This window comes from Ictidomys tridecemlineatus, chromosome 6 (assembly GCF_052094955.1).
Source record: "Ictidomys tridecemlineatus isolate mIctTri1 chromosome 6, mIctTri1.hap1, whole genome shotgun sequence".
Classification (NCBI taxonomy): domain Eukaryota; kingdom Metazoa; phylum Chordata; class Mammalia; order Rodentia; family Sciuridae; genus Ictidomys; species Ictidomys tridecemlineatus.
In genome coordinates this window covers 185,918,714-185,940,371 of record NC_135482.1, presented here as the reverse complement: position 1 = coordinate 185,940,371, position 21,658 = coordinate 185,918,714, and the positions used below count along the sequence as shown (strand labels likewise).

General features: G+C 35.0%; 1 protein-coding gene and 1 pseudogene across 2 annotated transcripts in view; one reads left to right on the top strand and one right to left on the bottom strand.

Moving 5' to 3' along the window:
* The window catches only part of Dnajc3 (DnaJ heat shock protein family (Hsp40) member C3), a 70,630-nt gene that overhangs the window by 14,695 nt on the left and 34,277 nt on the right, over nucleotides 1–21,658 (bottom strand). The window contains exons 2-7 of one of the 2 annotated variants that reach the window (XM_005317033.4): nucleotides 19,996–20,106; nucleotides 15,949–16,073; nucleotides 13,374–13,448; nucleotides 2,556–2,708; nucleotides 716–897; nucleotides 234–353 (exon numbers count right to left, since the gene is read on the bottom strand). In XM_005317033.4, the coding sequence (XP_005317090.1) occupies nucleotides 234–353; nucleotides 716–897; nucleotides 2,556–2,708; nucleotides 13,374–13,448; nucleotides 15,949–16,073; nucleotides 19,996–20,106 (766 nt within the window). Of the gene's footprint in view, nucleotides 1–233; nucleotides 354–715; nucleotides 898–2,555; nucleotides 2,709–13,373; nucleotides 13,449–15,948; nucleotides 16,074–19,995; nucleotides 20,107–21,658 lie in introns of those variants that run through there. The other variant, XM_013360747.3, reaches the window with a different exon arrangement.
* Nucleotides 10,419–15,951, top strand: LOC144365193 (adenosine deaminase pseudogene; annotated as a pseudogene).

Sequence of the window (21,658 nt, the reverse complement as noted above, 5' to 3'; positions counted from 1 at the left end):
AATCTGGCCTAACATAAATCTGCTGATAAGGATACTATACAATTAATATTTATATTCTACCTTATTCTAAAAATGTATAATTCTGGTGGTTTTGCTAAAGCCCAGTGCCATCTAGAATACTTCACCCTCAGTGACAGAGAATAAATGAGCTTGGTAGAGTTCAGTAGTTCATTTGTGCCCACAACCCGATGTAAGAAGGAAAGGCTGGGTGGTTGGGATAAACATTTTCTTACCTGCCATCTCTGATGAGCTCTTCAGCTGATTCAATCAGCTTATTAAGTTTTTTTACTTGTTTATAGTGTGCAAAACACCTTTTATGATCCTGATCAAGTTTTAGACATTCACGAACTTCACTGCTCATGGAATTGAAAAAAGGAAAATGCCCCAAGTCAAAATATTCAGTTTTCCATATTAAATACAAAAATCACAAAATAGTATTTTGATTTGTAACAAAACATACTTAATAATTTACTATGTACTTGTATATGACACTATACCAACCATGAACACATTTTCTAATTCAAAGTAAAATGACTTATATAGAATTATACATTAAACAGTATTTTGTTTTTAGAAAACAAATTCTTATTTACTTACTTTTATGAAATAAACACTTTTCATGAAAATAAACTATGAAACTAGAGTAAGGAATGATATATAAACAGTATAAAATGTCAACCACATATTAATTTAATATTAAAATCTTAAAACTGACCTGAGGGATAATTCATGGTCTCCAAGTTGGTAGTACAGTGTGCTGATTTTATAAAATGCTTCAGTATTGTCATTCTTCAGTTTTGATGTGGCTTTTAAGTCACTTATAGCTTTCCTAGGTTCTCCTTCTTTTATAAAACATTCAGCTCGAAGTTCCCGTAGTTCTGCATCCCAAACACAAACCTTGAGAAACAAAAGAACTAGACTTTAAGAAACAATAAATTATGAACACTCATTACTGTATCTCACATATTTTTATCTATATTTTTATAAACATCCTCAATGTGATGACTTCCATATTGTAAAGAGTGTTTAAAAGTCCTTTACAATTTAAATATGATTAAAAAAAAGATGGCACCCACCTGTAATCCCAGCTATTTAGGAGAATGAGATAAGAGGATTGCAAGTTATAAGACAACATCAGCAACATAGCAAGACCCTGTCTCGAAATAAAATGAAAGGAAACAAAAAGGCTGGGAATATGGCTCAGAGATAGAATGTTTCTGAATCCAATCCCAAATACTGGGGGGAAAAAATTGTGGCAATTGCTCCAAAAATATCTTAAAATTCTAATCTGGCCCTTTTCTTTCCTCCTTCAATTATAATTCTAAAACTTAATAATAATAATTTTAAAAAGGCAACATAGCATTTACTATCCATGGTTGTTCCCAGTGAAGCATATTTGGAGAGAATTTCCAATAGTCAGTTCTTTTTACTTAACAACTCTAATGTCTAGTCCAGAAAATAAATTGAGTAAAATATGCTGGGAAATATGTGTATTCTACTGATAACTAAATTCTCTCTTTTATAAAGTGTCATTTCCTTGAAATTAAATCCTTTTATCAAAAAAATAAAGGAAAAACAATGTGAGAAGGCTGGAGGCTTCACCATTTGTTTTATCAAAAGTCCATAATGTTTAGAAAATATACTGGCATTCTTTAAAACATAAACCCAAAAGCTCAGCAATGTGACATTTGGGAGTATCTTTACATAATTTATTTGAACTGCTCTAAGTCATGCCCAATTTTCACATTAATGAAGATCAAAATCAACTTCATATAAATTAAAGAATCATGGACAGTGAGGAAGGTCAAAATGGACAATCTAACTAGTGTTAGAAAGTAAAGGTCATAACTTTACATTTCCTAATATTGTAAAACATAGTTTAGTAAAACATAAATTCCACCAGCTCATATCACAAGATTTCCCCTATAATTATGAAAGAAATGCCCATTCTACACACAAGTTTACTACCAAGATTTAATGAAACTGTACATCAAAATACTGTGAAAATGGTAATTAAGTATGAATTATGACTACTTCCACTTTATTACTTTAGACTTTCTTCTAAAATTATGTGTCATTAAATCTTTCTGAGGCAGGGAAACCCTAGATTTAAGTTTCCTATCTAGAACCCTTTGGGTCCTATCAACTCTGTCTGCCTTCTTTCCTACAACACTCCTTTTTTTCCCAAATATAATTTTTCCTTTCCTTTTTCTTCAACCAACTGTCATCTCTTACACCATTATGTAATCTCCAGAGTTCTTTTCCCTCAAAAATTGAAAAATCAAACCAAAATAGCAAAGCAAGTAATGTATGAAAATATGTAACTCTCGCTCCACAGCACATTCAAAACATTCTGAAAACCTTAGTTTTCAGCACATTCTGAAAATTCAGTTGCAAATTATGTTCCATACAAACACAATCTTTCACTTAACAGCTGGAAGTTCATTTTATTCTGTCTAAGTGTTTTGTGGTATATTGTATGTTTAAGTGATAAACATGTCTTACAGTAAAAAGCAGTAAGTGCCGCTTGTCAGCATGGTATCTAAGAAACTTACCTCTAAAATCTTATCAAGGAAGGTTATAGCAGCAGTATAATCTGCACTTTCAAAAGCCTCGAGTGCTTGTGAACGCAAACGTTGCATTTCATCAGACTTGAGAAGTTGTGACTGGGCTTCCTTTTCTTCATTTTCACTTGGATTAGATTTGAGCTACAAGAACAACAAATAAAACTTAAATCCAGTACTCATAAACAAAGTCTGACCATTCCAAGTAAGTTTGAGCAGACCCTGAGGCAGAGGACCCCAGTTAATTCCCATATTCCTAACCCCATAACTTTTAAGGTAATATAAATATGTGTCTTAAGCTGTTAACTTTGGATAATTTGTTATACAGCCACAGGAAACCAATACAGCAGTAACACAGGGTAAAAGTTTTACCATTTCTCTGTGGCCAGGTTATAAATATTTTGAAAAAGATTTTGTACCATTTATGTTCCTAGTCTAAATAATTAATAAACCCAAATCTGGGGCTGGGGTTGTGACTCAGTGGTAGAGTGCTTGTAGCATGGGTGAGGCACTGGGTTCGATCCTCAGCACCACATAAAAATAAAAGGTATTCTGTCATCTACAACTAAAATATGAATATATATATATATGTGTGTGTGTGTGTGTATGTATATGTATATGTATACACACACACACATTTTAAAATAAAACCCAAATCCTGAATTAATCATGTATCTCCAAGTTATCTGGATTTTGACAATAAGATGGAGATAACAGTACTTACACTCTATGGAGTAGTTGTTGAGAGATTAAAAAGGTACTCTACACATAACACACGTAAAGTATTCCAAAAACACTAGTGAAATTATAGATTCTTTTTGTGATCTTTTCTCTTTCTTTTTTTTTTTTTTTTGTTGCTGTTGTTGTTGTGTGTATGTGTGTGTGGTGGGGGTATGGAATTGAAACCAGGGCCTTGAGCACGCTAAGCATATGTCCTATCACTGAACTACACCTCCAGCCCCTTTTGTAATCTTTCTATAATAAGGATAGATTGCAAAAGATACATACTTTAAAAGGATGCTCAATTTGTTTTCCATTATATACATCAGTCAACATAAACTGGATACTATTATAGTAGTTAAAGTCCTAGGTTAATAGAACGTAAATTTGACTTCTTTGAGGACAAAATAAAATTAGACTATGATGTCTATAGTCCCACTTATTTTTGTACTTTTATAACCTGAGATTTTAGGAAACAATCAAAAAATGAAAAGACAATCTACAGATAAAATTTTAAAAACTATAAACCAGAAAAGTGATTACCATCCAAGATTTATCAATAATTCATACAACTCAACAGCAGGAAAATACATAATCAGATGAAAAATGGGCAAAGGACTTGAAAAGACATTTCTTCTAGAATGTGCCCCACGGGTCCATGTTTTAAAGGCGCTATTCTGAGCATGAGGTCTAGAGGAATTTAGGTCATTGGGATCATGATGTCAAAGGAGACTGTGAGACTCCAGTCTCTTTCTCTTCTTTCATCCTGAACATGAAATGAACAAGCTTCCTCCACCAACCATCCTGCCATGATATTTGGCCTTGGCTTGTGCCCAAAAACAAGCCAACTGATGGATAGATACCTCTAAAACTGTAAGCCAAAATAAGTTGATTATCTCAAGTATCTTATTATTGCTAACAGGAAGCTAACTCACACATCCATTACCAAAAAAGAGATAAGAAGTTTTGGCAAGGGTGTGGAGAAAAGGGAATCCTTCTATATTGGTGAGACTGTAAATTGTTATAGCCATTATGAAAAAAAGTATGGAGAGGTTCCCAAAAAAATTAAAATAGAACTACCATATGACCTAGTAACTTCTCTCCTTGGTATATACTCAAAGGAAATGAAATCACCACTTTCTAAATATATCTATAATTTTATGTTCATTGCAGCACTGTTTACAAAGGCCAAGATATGGAAACAACTTAGATTTCTGCCATATCTTGGATCTTGAATGTCCCCCACCCCCAAAGGTCCATGTGGTAAAGGTTTGATCTCCAGCATGATGCTATTGGGGGAAGTGGAAACTCTAAAGAAGTGGGGTGTAATAGAAGGTCTTTAGGTCATTGGGAGCATGCCCTTAAAGGGAATAATGGGATCCCAGCTCTAGTTATGTGTTATCCTGACACAGGCACAAAGCAACAGATTCTGGACTAAAACTTCTAAACCTGTGAATGAAAATAAACCTTTTCTAAGTTGATTTTTCTCAGGTATTTTTTAAGTAACAGCAATCAAACAGTGTCCATCAGTGGACAAATGGACAAAGAAACTGTCTCTCACACACACACACACACACACACACACACAATTATTCAGCCATAAAAAGGCAGATATCCTGCCATTTGCTACAACATGGATGGACTCAGAGAACATTATGCCAGAAATAACATTATGCCAAATATATGAAATAACCAGATACAGAAAGCAAAATATTATATGACTTCACTTATATGTGGAATCTTTGAAAACAAATTTTCAGTCTACACAGAGAATAAAACAGTGGTTGTAACACCAGGGTCTGTTTGAGAAATAAGAAATGGAGAGTTGTGGGTCAAAGGATACAATATAGCAGATATGTAGGATTGACAAATCTAATGATTAATGTACAATATTAGGAATATAGTTAGTAATAATATGTGTGAGTCATATTCAGGATTTATTACTAAATGAATAGATTACAGCTACTCTTGCCACATGGGAAAAAACATGGATGAAGATATAATGGATACATTACTTTCTTCCAGTTTAGTAATAGTCACTGTACTGTAAATGTATCTTTATGCTGTCGTGTTGTATACCTTAAATATACACAATAAAATTAATTTCAAAAATTAATTTAAAAAAAATAAGATGTTAGAGGCTGGGGTTGTGGCTCAGTGGTAGCGTGCTTGCCTAGCACATGTAACACACTGGATTTGATTCTCAGCACCACATACAAATAAATAAACTAAAGGGCAACTAAAAAATATTTTAAAAAAATAATAAGATGTTAGACTTTGGCATAACATATATTCATTGATCTACTTGTTTTTTAGATACTATATTGCCAAGGCTAAAAAATTTAATTATAGTTTAGGAGTAAGCAGCACAAATTTTAAAAAATTTATACACTTGATAATATATAAAAAATATGGAATACTTAAGTCACATTCTCTAGTGACTTCTGGAATTTGCCTTTATATTCTTTCTGAATGGCAAAAAAAGAAACCAAGAAAAGAACCAGTTTTTAAAAAAGAATATTATACAAGTCAGAGAGAAGGAAATTACATGCAAGCACTCTAAGGTCCTTATGTTATCCACAATGTTAAAGCTTACTATTGTTAAATTAAATGGCCTGAGGTTATAACCTATAGTAAGTTCCCACTTAAAGTAACTGCTAGATTTCGTATATAAAAAACAAAACTAAAAACCTAACAAAATCAAAGAACTTCAGCCAATCACAAGCAGTAAACCTCATCCAATTGCAGGCTGTCAACTCACTGACCATGTCCAAACAAGGCAAAGGCAGCACTCTCACTGATCAAGCTATTTCTATACTATTTCTTTCTATAAAATAATCATAGCCACATTGCAGAACGCAGCTCTCGGAACCTTTTCTGGTTCTAAGTACTGTCCAATTCATAAATCCTTCTTTGCTAAAATAAACTGCCATATTTAACATGTTGAAAGTTTTAATACTATTTAGCTATAGTAATCAAGAGCCTAAGAATGGCAAAGGACAGACACATTGAGCAATGGAACAGAATAGAGAACTCAGAAGGACCCACACAAGTACAGCCAACTGAAGGAGGTGCAAAAGCAACTCACTGAAGGAAATTGCTAGAGTAATCGGACATCCAAAGGCAAGAGATCAAGCTTGACTCTAACTTCATATTATTATACAAAACTTAATTCAAAATAGGTTACAGACTTAAATGTAAAACTTAAAAGCATAAAGCAGGAGAAAAGTTTTATAACTTAGAGCTTGATGACTATTTCTTAGAAAATGATACCAAAAGCACCTTGTACTTTGTGCTTTCCATAGAAGTGAAAAAAAAAACAATAAATTTTGTCAAAATTAAAGCTTTTGTTCTATATAAAAGACACTGAAGAAAACTAAAATATGCACTGGGGCTGGGGCTCAGCGGTAGAGCACTCATCTCGCATGTGTGAAGCTCTGGGTTCAATCTTCAACACCACATAAATAAAATAAAAAGGTATTGTGTCCACCTACAACTAAAAAAAATATTTTAAACAAAAAATAAAACTAAAATATTTGCAAATATATACACATATCTGACAAAATACCTTAAACATAACGAACACTCATAACACCACAGTTTTTTTTTAAGTAATCCTATGAGAATATGGGCAAAAGACATTAACAGATATTTCATTGAAAAGGATTTACAGATGAAAATGTAAATGCATCCTTAACCATTAGGGAAATGTTAGATTAAAATCAAAATTTGATGACAAAAATAAAAAATAACAGTGATATCAAATCCTGGACCAAGGATGAAGAGGAATGTAAAATGGTACAGTCACTCTAGAAAGCAATTTGGAGATTTCTTACAAAACTAAACACATAGTTAATATACAATCTAGCAACTGAACTCTTGGGCATTTACCTCAGAGAAATTAAAATTCATGTTTACATAAAGACCTTTACAAGAATGTTCATAGTAGCTTTATTTGCAGTAACCCAAATGACAAAAACAATCCAAACATCCCTCAAGTGATGAATGGAAAATTATGTCATATAAGTATTATGGAATGTTAAGCAGTGAAAAGGAATAAACTAAGTGATGTATGCCAAAACTAGGATGATTCTCCAGAAAATTATGCTGAATAAAAAAAAATTTTATATTTGCATATCAATTGCAAAAGGTTATATAACATTTTTGAAATGTCAAAATTTGAAAAATGAATAACAAATTAGTGGTTGCCAAGAATTATGGATAGGGACCTAGAAAAGCAACAGAGAGGATTCTGGTGGTAATAGAACTGTTTGGTACTGGTGGTGACCACAAAAAACAACATACGTGATAAAGTGTATAGGGAGTGAATACACACACACACACACACACACACAGAGCAATGAATAGTAAAACAGAGAGAATCTAAATAAATTGGTAAACAGTATGAATGTCAATGTCCTGGTTTTCATATTGTAATACAGTTTTACAATATATTGCCATTAGGGGAAATTGGGTAAAGAATACATGGGCTCTCTGTATTACTTCTTTGTATTACATGTGAATCTACAAATAACGTTAGTAAAATTTTCAAATAAAAATAAAAGATGATTCAGTACAGATGCACACTCTCACAGAAGAATCTCTACAGTAATAGCAAGGGTAGTTTTAAGAACACATTTGCAAGATGACAGCACCCAGCAATCCAAAAGTAGAAGATAGAAAGTACTACTTCTTATTTCTGAGAAGTTTTAATATAAACTGTAGAAAAGATATTAACACAAGCCAAGATTCCAAAATCTCACTTTTCTAAAAGGTTACAACCAATGCCCACTAACAATTACTTTGTGCTAAAACTTTATCCAAAATTATTGTGCTGCATCTAAAGGCTACTAAAAAGTTGTGAATGGAAATAAATTCTAAGTTTTACATTTAAGCATTTGCAAGAAACAGAAACATTTTCTCACCATCTATCACTCATCCATTTGACACATTCACACAACATTGGCTCTGAATAAAGGCCTGGCCCATGAAGAGTTAGTCCAGCACTATTGCCTCCCCACCAACCAATCTTCCACCTGCTCTCCTGAATTATTAATTTAAGAGCATCATCTTCCCAGGTAGGCAGATAAAATAGATAAATACAAAATGACAGCCAATTTAACTGAGACTACGAAACAGCTTCTCGTTCAATACAATTAATATTTTTTGGGGGGTGGGTTATCTGCAGATGACTAAGGATTATGACAATGTTATAAACTTTTTTTTGTAGTTTTGTTTTTGTAGTAGTTATCAGAGTAAGCATTTCAATAAGCTGCAAAAAATGAAAATAACAAACAATGAGTTATATCTTCTAAGATCACTCCAGAAGCAAATCCACATTAATCAGAAATGTAGATCTTATGTCAAATACGGGCAAGAAATTGGCTGATTCTCTCCTTCTAAATCATTTTTCAATATAAACCCCTTCACTGACATACAATCTATAAAACCCACCACCCCCCATCAACAAATCCAAAGCACTGGATGGCTGTGAATTAGCCATAATGGATGATTGCAAATTCTTTGTTAAAAATCTGTTTCCACCAAGCAAGGTGGTGCACGACTGTAATCCCAGAAGCTCCAGAAGCTGGGGCAGGAGGATCACAAGTTTGAAGACAGTCTTAATAATTTAGTTAAGCCCTGAGCAACTCAATGAGACACTGTCTCAAAATAAAAAATAAAAAAGGGCTGGGAACTGGCTCAGTGGCTAAACGCCCCGGTTCAATCCCTAGTTCAAAAAAAAAAAAAAAAAGAAGTTCTGTTTCGTGATTACTCTCAAACAAATGAAACATCCCTAAGTCACTCAGACTTTAAGAATACCTCAACATCCCATTTATTAATTTTTTATTTTATTACTCGTGCTTTAGGAATCTTGTGAAAGAAGTCTGTTCCTAAGTCAATATGATGGAGAATTGGGCCTAAATTTTCTTCTAGTAGGTACAGGGTTTCTGGTCTAATGCCTAGGTCCGTTATCCACTTTGAGTTGATTTTTGTGCAGAGTGAGAGACAAGGATTCAATTTCATTCTACTACATATGGATTTCCAGTTTCCTCAGCACCATTTGTTGAAGATGCTATCTTTTCTCCAATGTAGCCTTTGTCTAGTGTGAGATAACTGTAGTTATGTGGGTTTCTCTCTGTCTTCTATTCTGTATCATTGATCTTCATGTCTATTTTGGTGCCAATACCATGCAATTTTTGTTACTATGGCCCTATAGTATAATTTAAGGTCTTGTATTATGATACCCCTGCTTCGCTTTTCTCTCTAAAGATTGCTTTGGCTATGCTGGGACTCTTTTTTATTCAAATGCATTTTACGACTACTTTTTCTGTTTCTATAAAGAATGTCATAATTTTAATAGAAATTGCATTAAATCTGTATAGTGCTTTTGGTGGTATGGCCATTTTGACAATATTCTCCCTATCCAAGAACGCGGGAGATCATTCCGTCTTCTAAAGTCTTCTTCAATTTAGTTCTTTAGTGTTCTGTAATTTTCATTGTAGTGGTCTTTCACCTCTTTTGTTAGTCCCAAGCATTTTATTTTATTTTTTGAGGCTATAGGACAGTTTTCCTAATTTGTTTAAGCTGATTCATCATTGGTGACTAGGAATGCAACAGACTTATGGATGTTAATTTTATATCCTGTTACTGTCCTGAATTCATTTATGAGTTCTAGAAGCTTTCTGGTGGAGTTTTTGTTTGTTTGTTTGTTTGGGGGGGGTCTTCTAAATATAGAATTATGTCATTAGCATATAGAAATACTTGGAGCTCTTCTTTTCCTATTCACATCCCTTTCAATTTGTGTCTTCCACCTAATTGCTTGGCTAGAGTTTCAAGGACTATGTTTAATCCAAGTGGTGAAAAAGGACATCCCTGTCTTGCTCCTGTTCTTAGAATGCTTTCAATTTTTCTTCATTTGGAATGATGTTCCCCTTGGATTTAGCATATATAGCTTTTACATTGTTGAGGTGTGTTCCTACTATCCCAATTTTTCTAGTGTTTTGAACATGAGGAGGTGCTGTATTTGTCAAATGCTGTTTCTGCATCTGTTGAGATAATGTGATCTCTCTCTTTAAGTCTATTGATGTGAGGTATTACATTTACTGATTTCAAATGCTTTTTTTGCATCTATTGACATAATGTGATTTCTCTCTTTAAGTCTATTGATGTGAGATATTACATTTATTGATTTTCATATGCTGAACCAATCTTGCATTCCTGGGATTAATCCCACTTGATCATGGTGCAGCATCTCTTTAATATGTTTTTGTATATGATTTGCCAGTATTTTAAGCTTCTTGACAACAAAGGAAAAAATCAAGAGCATGAAGAGAGAAAATCATTGCCACCTGCACCTCAGATAGAGCTATATATAAAGAACTCTAGGATATATAAAGAACTCAAAAAATTTAACATACAAAAAAACAAATATCCTAATCAATAAATGGGCAAAAGAACTGAACAGGCACTTCATAGAAGAAATAAGAATGGTCAAAGAATATATAAAAATGTTCAACATCTGTAGCAATTAGAGAAATGTCAAACTCTAAACTACACTAAAACTACACTGAGATCCCATATCTCACTCCAGTCAGAATGGCAACCATCAAGAATACAAATAACAATAAATGTTATTAAAGACGTGGGAGGAAAGGTTCAGTCATACATTGCTGGTGGGAATGCAGGAATGCAAATTGGTGCATCCACTATGGAAAGAAGTATGGGATTCCTCAGAAAATTTGAAATGGAACTACCATTTGATCCATTTATCCTACTCCTTGTTATATACCCCCAAAGACTTAAAATCAGTATGCTACAGTGCCACAGCCACATTAATGTTTACAGCAGCTCAATTTACAATAGTTAAGCTATGGAACTAACTTAGGTACCCTACAACAGATGAAGGGATTAAGAAAATGTGATATATATACATAATGGAATATTACTCAGCCATAAAGAAGAATGGAAATTATGGTATTTGCTGGTAAATGGATGGAACTGGCGACTATCATGCTAAGTGAAATAAGCCAATCCCCAAAAACCAGAGCCAAATGTTCTCTCTGATATGCAGATGCACACACAATGAGTGGGGGAGAGGGAAGAATAGATTCATCCTTAACCCACTAGATTAGACACAAGTAGGAAGAACATGGCAGGCCACCAGCAATGATGGCCATAGGAGACCCACTGACCTTCAGCAGAGGGAGCAGCGCCAGGGTGCAAGCTTGGCACCATGACCCAGAAGCCCACCTTTGGCAAGCCTGAAGTAGAACTGCATGTCCACCTTGATGGGGCTGTCAAGCCTAAAACCATCTTATACTACAGTAGGAAGTAAGGGATTGCCCTCCCCAGCTAACAAAGCAGAGGAGCTACAGAACTTCATTAGCATCAATAAGCCACAGTCTCTAGCCAAGCTGGAGTATTACTTTTCTGTTATCACAGGCTTCAGAAAGGCCATAAAAAGAATCACCTACATGTTTGTGGAGATGAAGGCCAAAGAGGGCGTGGTATAAGAAGAGGTGCGCTATAGCCCATACCTGGCTGGCCAACTCCAAAGTGGAACCGATTCCCTAGAACCAGACCAAAGGGGACCTCACCCCATATGAGGTAGTGGACATAGTAGACAAGGGCCTGAGGAGTGGGAGCAAGCCTTTGGGATCAAGGTGCAGTCCATCCTGTGCTGCATGTGCAGGTCCCTTGAAGTGGGGGAGCTGTGTAAGAAGTACCAGCAGCATACTGTGGTGGTCATCAACCTGGCTGGTGAAGAGATCAAAGGAAGCAGCTTCTTTCCAGGGCATGTGGAGGCCTACCAGGAGGTGGTAAAGAGCGGCATCCATCACACCGCCCATGCCAGGGAGGTAGGCTCTGCAGAGGTGGTGCAAGAGGCTATGGAGACATTCAAGTCCAAGAGGCTGGGACATGGCTACCATGCCCTGGAGGACAAGTAACTTTATAACAGGCTGTGGCAGGAAAACACTTGGAGGTCTGCCCTTGGTCTAGCTACCCGACAGGTGCCTGGAAGGCAAAAACCGAGCATGCAGTCATTGGGTTCAAGAATGACCAGGCCAATTACTCGCTCAACACAGATGACCTGCTCATCTTCAAGTCTACCCTGAACCCTGACTACCAGATGACGAAACAGAACATGGTCTTCATCAAGGAGGAATTTAAGTGAGTGAATATCAATGCAGCAAAGTCCAGCTTCCTCTCAGTAGATGAGAAGAAGGAGCTCCTTGACCAGCTCTACAGAGCCTATAAGATGCTTCTGGGCAGGACCCCTGATGATGGCAGGGCCATCTTCTGAGCTCTGTAGATGGATTCTTCACAACTCTGGGATCAAGCTACACTCTAACCTGTATTCCTTCCAGGAAGACAAAGATTTTTAAAGCTACTGATGCTCTCGAGACTACATAAACCACAGACCTTGGCATGGCCACATCTCTCCTCTGTTTATGTGCCCTGGGCAGGGACCAGGGCTCTGGCCAATGCCATGGATGATTCTGAAACCCTCCCCCTACAGCAATACTTGCTGAAAATCTGGTGCTCAATAAAGCAGCTGGTGGCTGGTAAAAAAATAAAAAGAAGGGAGGAGGGACGGGAATAGGAAAGACAGTAATGAATCAGGCATAACTTCCCTATGTACATATTTGAATATATAACCAGTGAAACTCCAAATCATGTACAACTGCAAAAATGGGATCCCAATTAAAATAAGTTATACTCAATGTATCTATAATATGTCAAAATATACTTTATTGTTATCTATATCTAAAAAGAATTAAAAAAAAGAATACCTCAGCAGACATTTTTAGAGTCTCAGGATAAAACAGAGTAAGTTATCTGTACAAACTGAATTAGGATCATATATTGATTGTATGCACTTTACACTCCAACTGTTAATTAAGGTCATTCTTTGATGTCAGTCACCAAATATTAATTCAGAAGCCTGTGATTCGTATATAAATAAATCAGACAATTTTCCTTTTTAGCTATAGAATTACTACTAAATGTCTTAATACAAAGAAAAAAAAGTCCAATATGTTCTCTCAAAATAACATATACATAGAGCCAGGTACAAATTAAACTTACCACTTTTTTAAAATCATCTTCTGCTTCATCAAGTTTTCCTTGTTTAAGTAATAAGTGACCTCTCTGTAATCTTGCCTAGGGAAAAGAAAAAAAAAAAAAAGAGAATTGTCCCGAGTACTATTCATTTCTAAACTTTCTTTAAAATACAAAGAATAAAACTCAGTAAGATAATGATGTAAATAATACTCTTCCAACGCTCATTTGACTTGGCACTAAAAATAATTCCTGGAATCAATGAATATATAAAATTTTTGTGAAAGTGTCCCTCCTTAAAAATACTTTTTTCTCACTGGGCGCAGTAACACACCTGTAATCCCAGCTACTTGGGGTGCCGAGACAGAAAGGACCACAAGTTCAAGGTCAATCTAGGCAACTTAGTGAGACCCTGTCTCAAAATAAAAAGGGCAGGAGATGTAACTCAGTGGTAGAGTACCCCTTGGTTCAGTTCCTAGAACCACAAAAAATAATACATTTTGCTGTATCCAAGAAAACTGAAAACATATTTCCACACAAAAACTTGTACATGAATATTCATAGATGTAAACTGAATTTTCCATCAGCTAATAAATCAATAAATACATTTGATACATCCAAGCAATGAATTATTTATTATTCAGTCATAAAAAGGAATGCCTGGGCTGGCGTATGGATCAGTGGTAGCATGCTCACCTAGCAAGTGCAAGGCCCTGGGTTGGATCCTCAGTACCACATAAAAATAAATGAAGGTATTGCGTCCAACTACAACTAAAAAATAAATATTTAAAAAAAAAAAAAGGAATGCAGTGTTGATACATACTAAGACATGAAAGAACTTTGAAAACACCCTCATTTTTATGAAATATCCCAAAATAGGCAAATCCATGATAAGCTATTGCCAGGGACTAGGGTAGAAATGGGGAGTGATTGCAAATAGGTACAGAGTTTCTTCTGAGGGTGACAAAAGCATCCTGGAACTAGACAGTGATGATAATTACACAACTGTGAACATACTAAGAACCACTGAATACTTTAAAACACTGACTTTGATGATATGTGATTTATATTCAATTTTTAAAAATACTTTCTGCCACTAATATGAAAGTTGTATTATTTTGAGATTTTATCAAAGATCCAGAAATGGATTTGCTTTATATTAACTCTCAATGCAAATATTTACTCTGCTATAACAAGAAGGACAGTGCCTCTCCTCTTTCATCTCTAATATTCCTCCTCTTCTAATGAGCATAATCTCATCTCTTCCAGTATCAACTCTCTGATGACCAATGTCTACCAGAAAATAGAAATCACCTTGATATTCCACTCATCAACTTTACAGTACATAAAATTTCCCTAATCCTCTGTCAAATACATCAATACATGTAAAAAACAAAATTAAAGTTACTTCAACTAGCTAATAGCTAACACTAGGAAAATGAGCTACTTAATCTTTGTGAAACACTGTGCTTAGCTGTATAGAGTTAACAGATTCAATAAAAATTTGACACTTGAGAACTGCACCTTTAAAAAAATGAAAATATTTCAAACATTCACTTCATATATAATTGTTATCTCAAATCCTTTTTGAAGTATGGCAGGATATAAATACTAAATGGTCACCATATTAATTCTGAAACCATCTAATTGGTCATTGGTTCTATCTGTTCTGCTTCGGAAAGCGCCAACTTGGTTCCATCCAGTGAGTTCCCTGTGCACACATCACAGCTCTTACAGTGACATACCAATCTTCACAGAATCACATTAGACTGTTAAGTTCTACAACTCGGAAGCTTGTGCCTTGGTTCCAGGGAGAGCCCTGCTAACTCCTCATGGTATCCTCACCAAAAACCACCACTTAACTGAACTTCCCTCTTTATTCTTTCTGCTACAGTCTTAACTGAAACTTGCCAGACAGATGACAGCCTCTTAATTCAGCCCCTTATTTCATGCCTCCCTCACATCTTCCTCTACATTCCATCTCCACACAAATTTGTGCTTCTAAACCACAAAGCTAATATTATTGTCAGGCCTCTTCCTGAGGGATTGAACACAGAGGTACTCTACCACTGAGCTCTATCCCCCAGTTCTTTTTATTTTATTTTTTATTTTAAGACAGGGTCTCACTGAGTAGGACAGGATGATCTCAAACTTGCAGTCCTTTTGCCTCAGCCTCCTTAGTAGGGATTAATTTGTGTTACTACTATATGTTTTATTTCTCCCTATGTTGCCCCGGCAGCCTTTCAATCTTGGGAATCACGAGATCCTCCTGCCTCAGCCTTCCAAGTTGGTCAGGACTAAAGGTACATGACACTATACCCAGAAATTCAAGGGATTTTGAATTTCTCTTTGTCCCCAGTAGTAGCTTTGATATGCTCTGGTTATGCCTAGCTTTCCAATTCTCACAATAAGAAACAATGACCAGAGGCTAGGGTTGTGGCTGTGTGGTAGAGCACTTGCCTACCATGTATGAGGCACTGGGTTCAAACCTCAGCACCACATAAAAATAAATAAGTACTGTTTCCATCTATAACTTAAAAAAAAAAAAGACCTCTTCCAAGTTCCTTAAGCTCCCCTTTAAACAAAGTGTAGATATACTTACTGCAGTGAAATCCATCTTCAATTCAATCACTTTAGTTAAATCAGGAAGTGCTGCTTTCGATTTTCCCATAGCTAAAAAGACTGTAGCTCTTCGATAGTATGCAATATAGTTATCAGGATCACCATCTGAAAATTAAAATAATATCATTAACTCTATTCAAAAAAATTAAATCACCTGAACAATATTAGAGTTTATAATGCTATTAAGAAAGGCATTAAGAAAATAATTTCTTCATCAAAAATGAGTCATGAAGGGGCTGGGGTTATAGCTTAGTAATAGAGCACATTCAAGGCCCTGGATTCCAACCCCAACACAACCTCCACCCAAGAGAAAAAAAAAAAAACAGCTGCAAGTTCCACCCCTGAAAGACTTATCATCTAGGAAATAGTATATTAGAAGGATGTATGTGGCAGGATAGTACATGATCATTTAAAATTATGGTTCTGAATAGTTATCAATGGCACTGAAAACTATGTGAAGTACTGCCAAGGTAAGGTGGGACAAGATGAGAGAATAACCTATAAACAATACCAAACATGAAAGGAGACATGTAAATGGCCAGTATGCACAGGAAAAGATGCTCACTACCACCAACCATTAGAGAAATGCAAATTAAAACCATATTGAGATACTACTTTACAACCATTAGATGCCTGTTATTAAAAAAGAAGATATAAATAACAGTTGAAAGCAGGATTCAAATATATATTTGTTCCTCTGTATTCACAGCAGTATTATTACAATAGCCCAAAACTGGAAACAACCCAAATGTCCATCAATGGATGAATAAACAAAATGTGGTATATACATACAATGAATATTATTCAGTCTTACAGAGAAATGAAATTCTGATTTATGCTAAAACATGAATGAACTTTGAAAACATTATGCTAAGTGAAGTAAGCCAAGACAAAAAAGGTAAAATGTTTTATGATTCCACTTATGTGTGAGACTTATATTACTCAGATTCATAGAAAGTAGAATGATAGTTGACAGGGAATGGTGGAGAGGTCAGAAATGGGAAATTACTATTTAATAGGTACAGAATTTTAGTTTAGGATGACAAATCCTGGAGATGAATGGTGATAGTTGTGCAACAATGTGAACACACAATGCCACTGACCTATACAATCAAAAAATCACAAAATGGTAAATCTTGTTACAGGTATTTCATGCTAGAATAAAAAAGTAAAATAGTCTTTTTTGAAAAAAAGAATTTAGGAGTATCAACAATGAAAATGGATTTTCCTTAAATCTACAAACAAATTTCATATATGACCCCAGCTAAGTGTCCCTGAAATTTCTTTCCTGATCAATTTCCCTTGAAAGACTTAGAAAGAAGAGCAAAGCCAGCAGCCTGTGTATACAGTATTTCTTATAACATAAGAAATTAGCTTGAGGAAAGCAAAACAAAGTTACCATACTTAGAACATGCTTGATATAGAATATTTTCAATTCAGTTTATATTTTATTTGGAATGTGCAATAAATTAAAATTTCACAGATCTGGTCAGCATAACTGACCATAGTTGCACCTGAGAGCTACATGTCTAGGCAGCTATCTAGGCAGAGGTACCAGGTTTTCTTCTACTGTCCATATATTCCAAAATGTTTCACAATGAACACAGGTTACTTTTATATTCATTAACTATTAAAAAAACTCAGAGGCATTATAATAAAAAATAAACCATTAATATACTATTACAAGCCAAATTCTATTACATACTAATAGCAATTTCCTAATCACAGAAGTTAAAAGAAGTAAAGTATATCACCATATTCAGAAGTTGAAAAGTATAAACATTTTAGTGAATGTATAACCATCTCAGTGAGTGAATAAACATTCAATGAACTTTTTTGTAATCAAGCAATGCACTAATACATGGATGATATCACAAATAACTTATATTTTCAAAGCTCTGAAAAAGTTATTTTCTGATAAACACAAACACCTCAGAAGAGATCCAAAAGGCCAATATATATTCAGTATGTTTTAATATACTGAATATTCCCATCATATAAAGTTTAAACTTTATTTCCTATATTATGAATAATCCATGTTTTACATAAAATGATAAATGTTCTTGAACTGGTGTAGTTCCTCAGAGATTATATTGAATCACTGCTATTTGCCAAATCATAATAAAATAACATTCCTACTCAAATCTGGAATGTACTAACAGTATTTCAAATCCTCCTTTTTACTCAATTTTACCAATTACCACCTTTACTGTTTACATCTTTCAGTGAGTGGTATTTTACTGAGTATTTTGGAGAAGAGTCATCTCAAGGTCTTATATTGCATTGGTAAACCAAAAATAGTCACCTGGAATTACTTTAACAATATTCCATAGCCCCTGACATTTCTGCTAAATGTGAGACTTCAAAAGCATACTTTGAATTACACAAAGAGGAATAAAGGCAAGGCAGAGGGAATGGAAATAGGAAAGATAGTAGAATGAATCAGATATTATTACTTTCCTATGTGCAATTATGAATACATGACCAATGTAATTCCACATCATGTACAACCAGAAGAATGGGAAGTTCTACTGTTTATATGTACAATATGTCAAAATACATTCTACTGTCATTTATAACTAATAAGAATAAATAAAAATAAAATAAAATTTTAAAAAGCAGATCATAAAGTACATAATAGGTATTAAGTATAAATTTCTGCAAATATTCTAATAGCAATAGTTGTGTATTTTAAGAAATGCTTTTTTGAAGACAATAACTGAAAATAATTTAAATTACCATACTGCAGCTCTGATGACAGTGAATCACAAGAAAAAGTGCAGACTTAGTAGTGATGTGGTCATACAGTAAATGGCCCTTAGAGAAAAGTAACTTGTGCAAATTGTTATGCCAAGTAACTACTACCTATCAAGATAAGTTAATCCCTGAAATACAAAATTCCTAGTGGAAACTCCACATAGTTAAGAAAACTCTTAAGTACACATCAAATTCATATATAGAAGAGTCAATCTCTAGAGACAAAAAAAAAATTTAGACTTATTACTATATATTTTATATGTATGGTTATATCTTACTTCCAAAAAAACTTTATATTCATTATTCTCACCTAATCTTCACATAAATTCCTTTGGGTGGCACACTGAAAACCATTAGGAATCTGTAGCTAATTTATTTAGATCTAGACTGTCTTACACAATTGGACCAAGGTCACAGCATTATCAAATGATAAAGAAAAATATTAAAATGTATGTTTCCTATTATTCCAGGGAGCTAATTACATCAATAAAAATATAAGCTGAAGAAAATTATTGCCAGACCAATCCCTACCTGCTTTTTGTTTTTATAGTAAAATAACAATGAAATTATAATTCTCTGGAAGCACAAGTGTAACTTATGAAAAATAAACTACCTCCTTACCTGTTGAGTAGTTGACTAGTCTCTCTTAAACTATCACAAATCAAGAAGAAATGTACGAGTAAATAAAAAAGGGCTCTAAGGAAAGTCAATATCAAAAAATCCTCACATAAAAGTTTAGGCTCATAAGAAAACCCTTCAAGCCCTCACTTTTAACCTATTTATTGTCATCTCATTCTCAGTCCTAACAGATTAAAAGCTGCAATGACATCTGATGCTACAGACAGACACAAGTAAGCACAAAAAAGTAACAGCATCAAGAGTGGTTGGAATTTGACCAATACTGAAGAGTCAATGAACCACAGAATCTTCCAAGGGCATCAAAGTAATTACCATCCTGATAGCCCAAGACATCAAGAAAATTAAACTGTATTAGGTGAAGTCTGTGTAAGAAATCAGAAACGATTTAATACATTAAGTATTCTGTCAAAATGTTGAGTTATTCTTGGTACTTATAGTAAATCTCATTACCTCTTATGTTGGATACATATGCTTTCAAGATTTATTAATCTATTTCATCCAGAATCCTGCAAATATCTTTAATGTTTTTTTTAACATGAAACAATCCTTATTTGAAATTTTATCCATAAAAAGAGCTACTAATTAGAATTCACTAAAACAGCCACTGAGTGATTTGGTTTATAATACAAACCTACTGCGGCATGAAATTGAGATAAAGCATCAGCTAGCTGTCCAGCTGCAAGTAATTTCTTGCCCAATTCAAGATGTTTCTCAACATCTGCATTTACTCCACATTCAGCACCTAAAAATAAATAAATAATCAGTTAATTTTCCATGAGCCAAATTTAATTCTCAAAAACAAAACTTATTTATCTGGCTTAGTCATCTACTGTTATGAGAAAAGCCACAGAAGCTAAAAATCCTAGAGAAAGGAACCATTAAACTCAAACAGCCCTTCATTTTATAAAAGAAGCCCCAAAATTTATCCATATCAACCTAACCAGTCAAAAGATTATAGCCAGTATACAAACTAAAATAATTGCCTAACACCCATAGTGAAAATATTTCAAATAAAATTAGAACTACTTTGTTAAGCTAGAATCTCATCTTAACATTCATGTTACTGTGCATCTATAATGCACCAAACACTGTTCTAAGTACTTGGGATAAGTGTACCTGACTTTATGGTGGGAGGAGATGGACAATAATTAGTAAGTAAATAATGTCAGGTAAAAAGTACTTTGGAGGGCTGGAGGTATAGTTCAGTTGGTAGAATGCTTGCCTCACATGCATAAGGCTCTGGGTTCAATCCCCAGGACCACAAACACACACACACACAATAAATAGATAGATAGATAGATAGATAGACAGACAGACAGATAGATACTATGGAAAAAGTCAAGTGATCTGAGAGGATTGAGAGTGAGAGGGTGATGGGGCCAGACAGAGTAAATAAGGGGGTCAAGAGCAGGCATCCTTGAGAAGCTGACATCAAAGCGACTTAAAGTGAGGAACTCATCATGCAGAGATCTAGGAAAAAAGCTTTCCAAGAAGAACCAGCTAGTGTAAGAGCCCTAAGCCAGGAGAGCACAGACATGTTCCAGAAGCAGCAAGGAGGCCTGGACAACTGCAGCAGAGCCAACAGAGAGTGATATGAGGTCACAGAAATAGCGGGATTATTATGTAGAGTTTGGGATTTTTCTCTGGCTTAAAAAAAAGGGGGGGGGGGAAGGGTACTACTGAAGCATCTTGAATAGAATAACATGATCTGACTGACCAGGCCAGTTATCACAAATTTCCTCTCAACTCTGAATTCCTCCTTCAGCAGCTGCACTAAATTAATGGACTGGAGTTTTTAAGCATTTCTTGTTTTACACTGAGCACAATGTTATGTTCTGTCAGTAAAGGGCACTGAAGAGAACTGCAGGAAGGACACTTCCTGGTTCTGCTTGCTGCATTTTATTTTTTTCTGGCTCCTGCTACATGGTCTGTTATGCCACTTCTACTACATGGTATGTATGGGGAGGACATCCAGTGTTGCTCTACCCTAGCCAGAGGCCATGTGTCCAGAGGCCCAACCCCAGCAACCTGTCAGCCTTGGCCCAGGCACCTCATAACAAGGACACTGTACATTCTAGCTACACATACCCACAGCAGCTCCCAATCACCTCTACAAATAAACCAACTAGCTTTGGCTCACCTATACCTAACAGGGTTGTTTCCTATCTGCCCAGCTACTATGGCAACAACTCAGCCAATTTCCACCATTAACAAACTCAGGCTACTACTATACCTTATCCAATAAGGCCTGAATCCCAGCCTTGAGAAAGGGGCCCCTATTCCAAGTTGGCTCT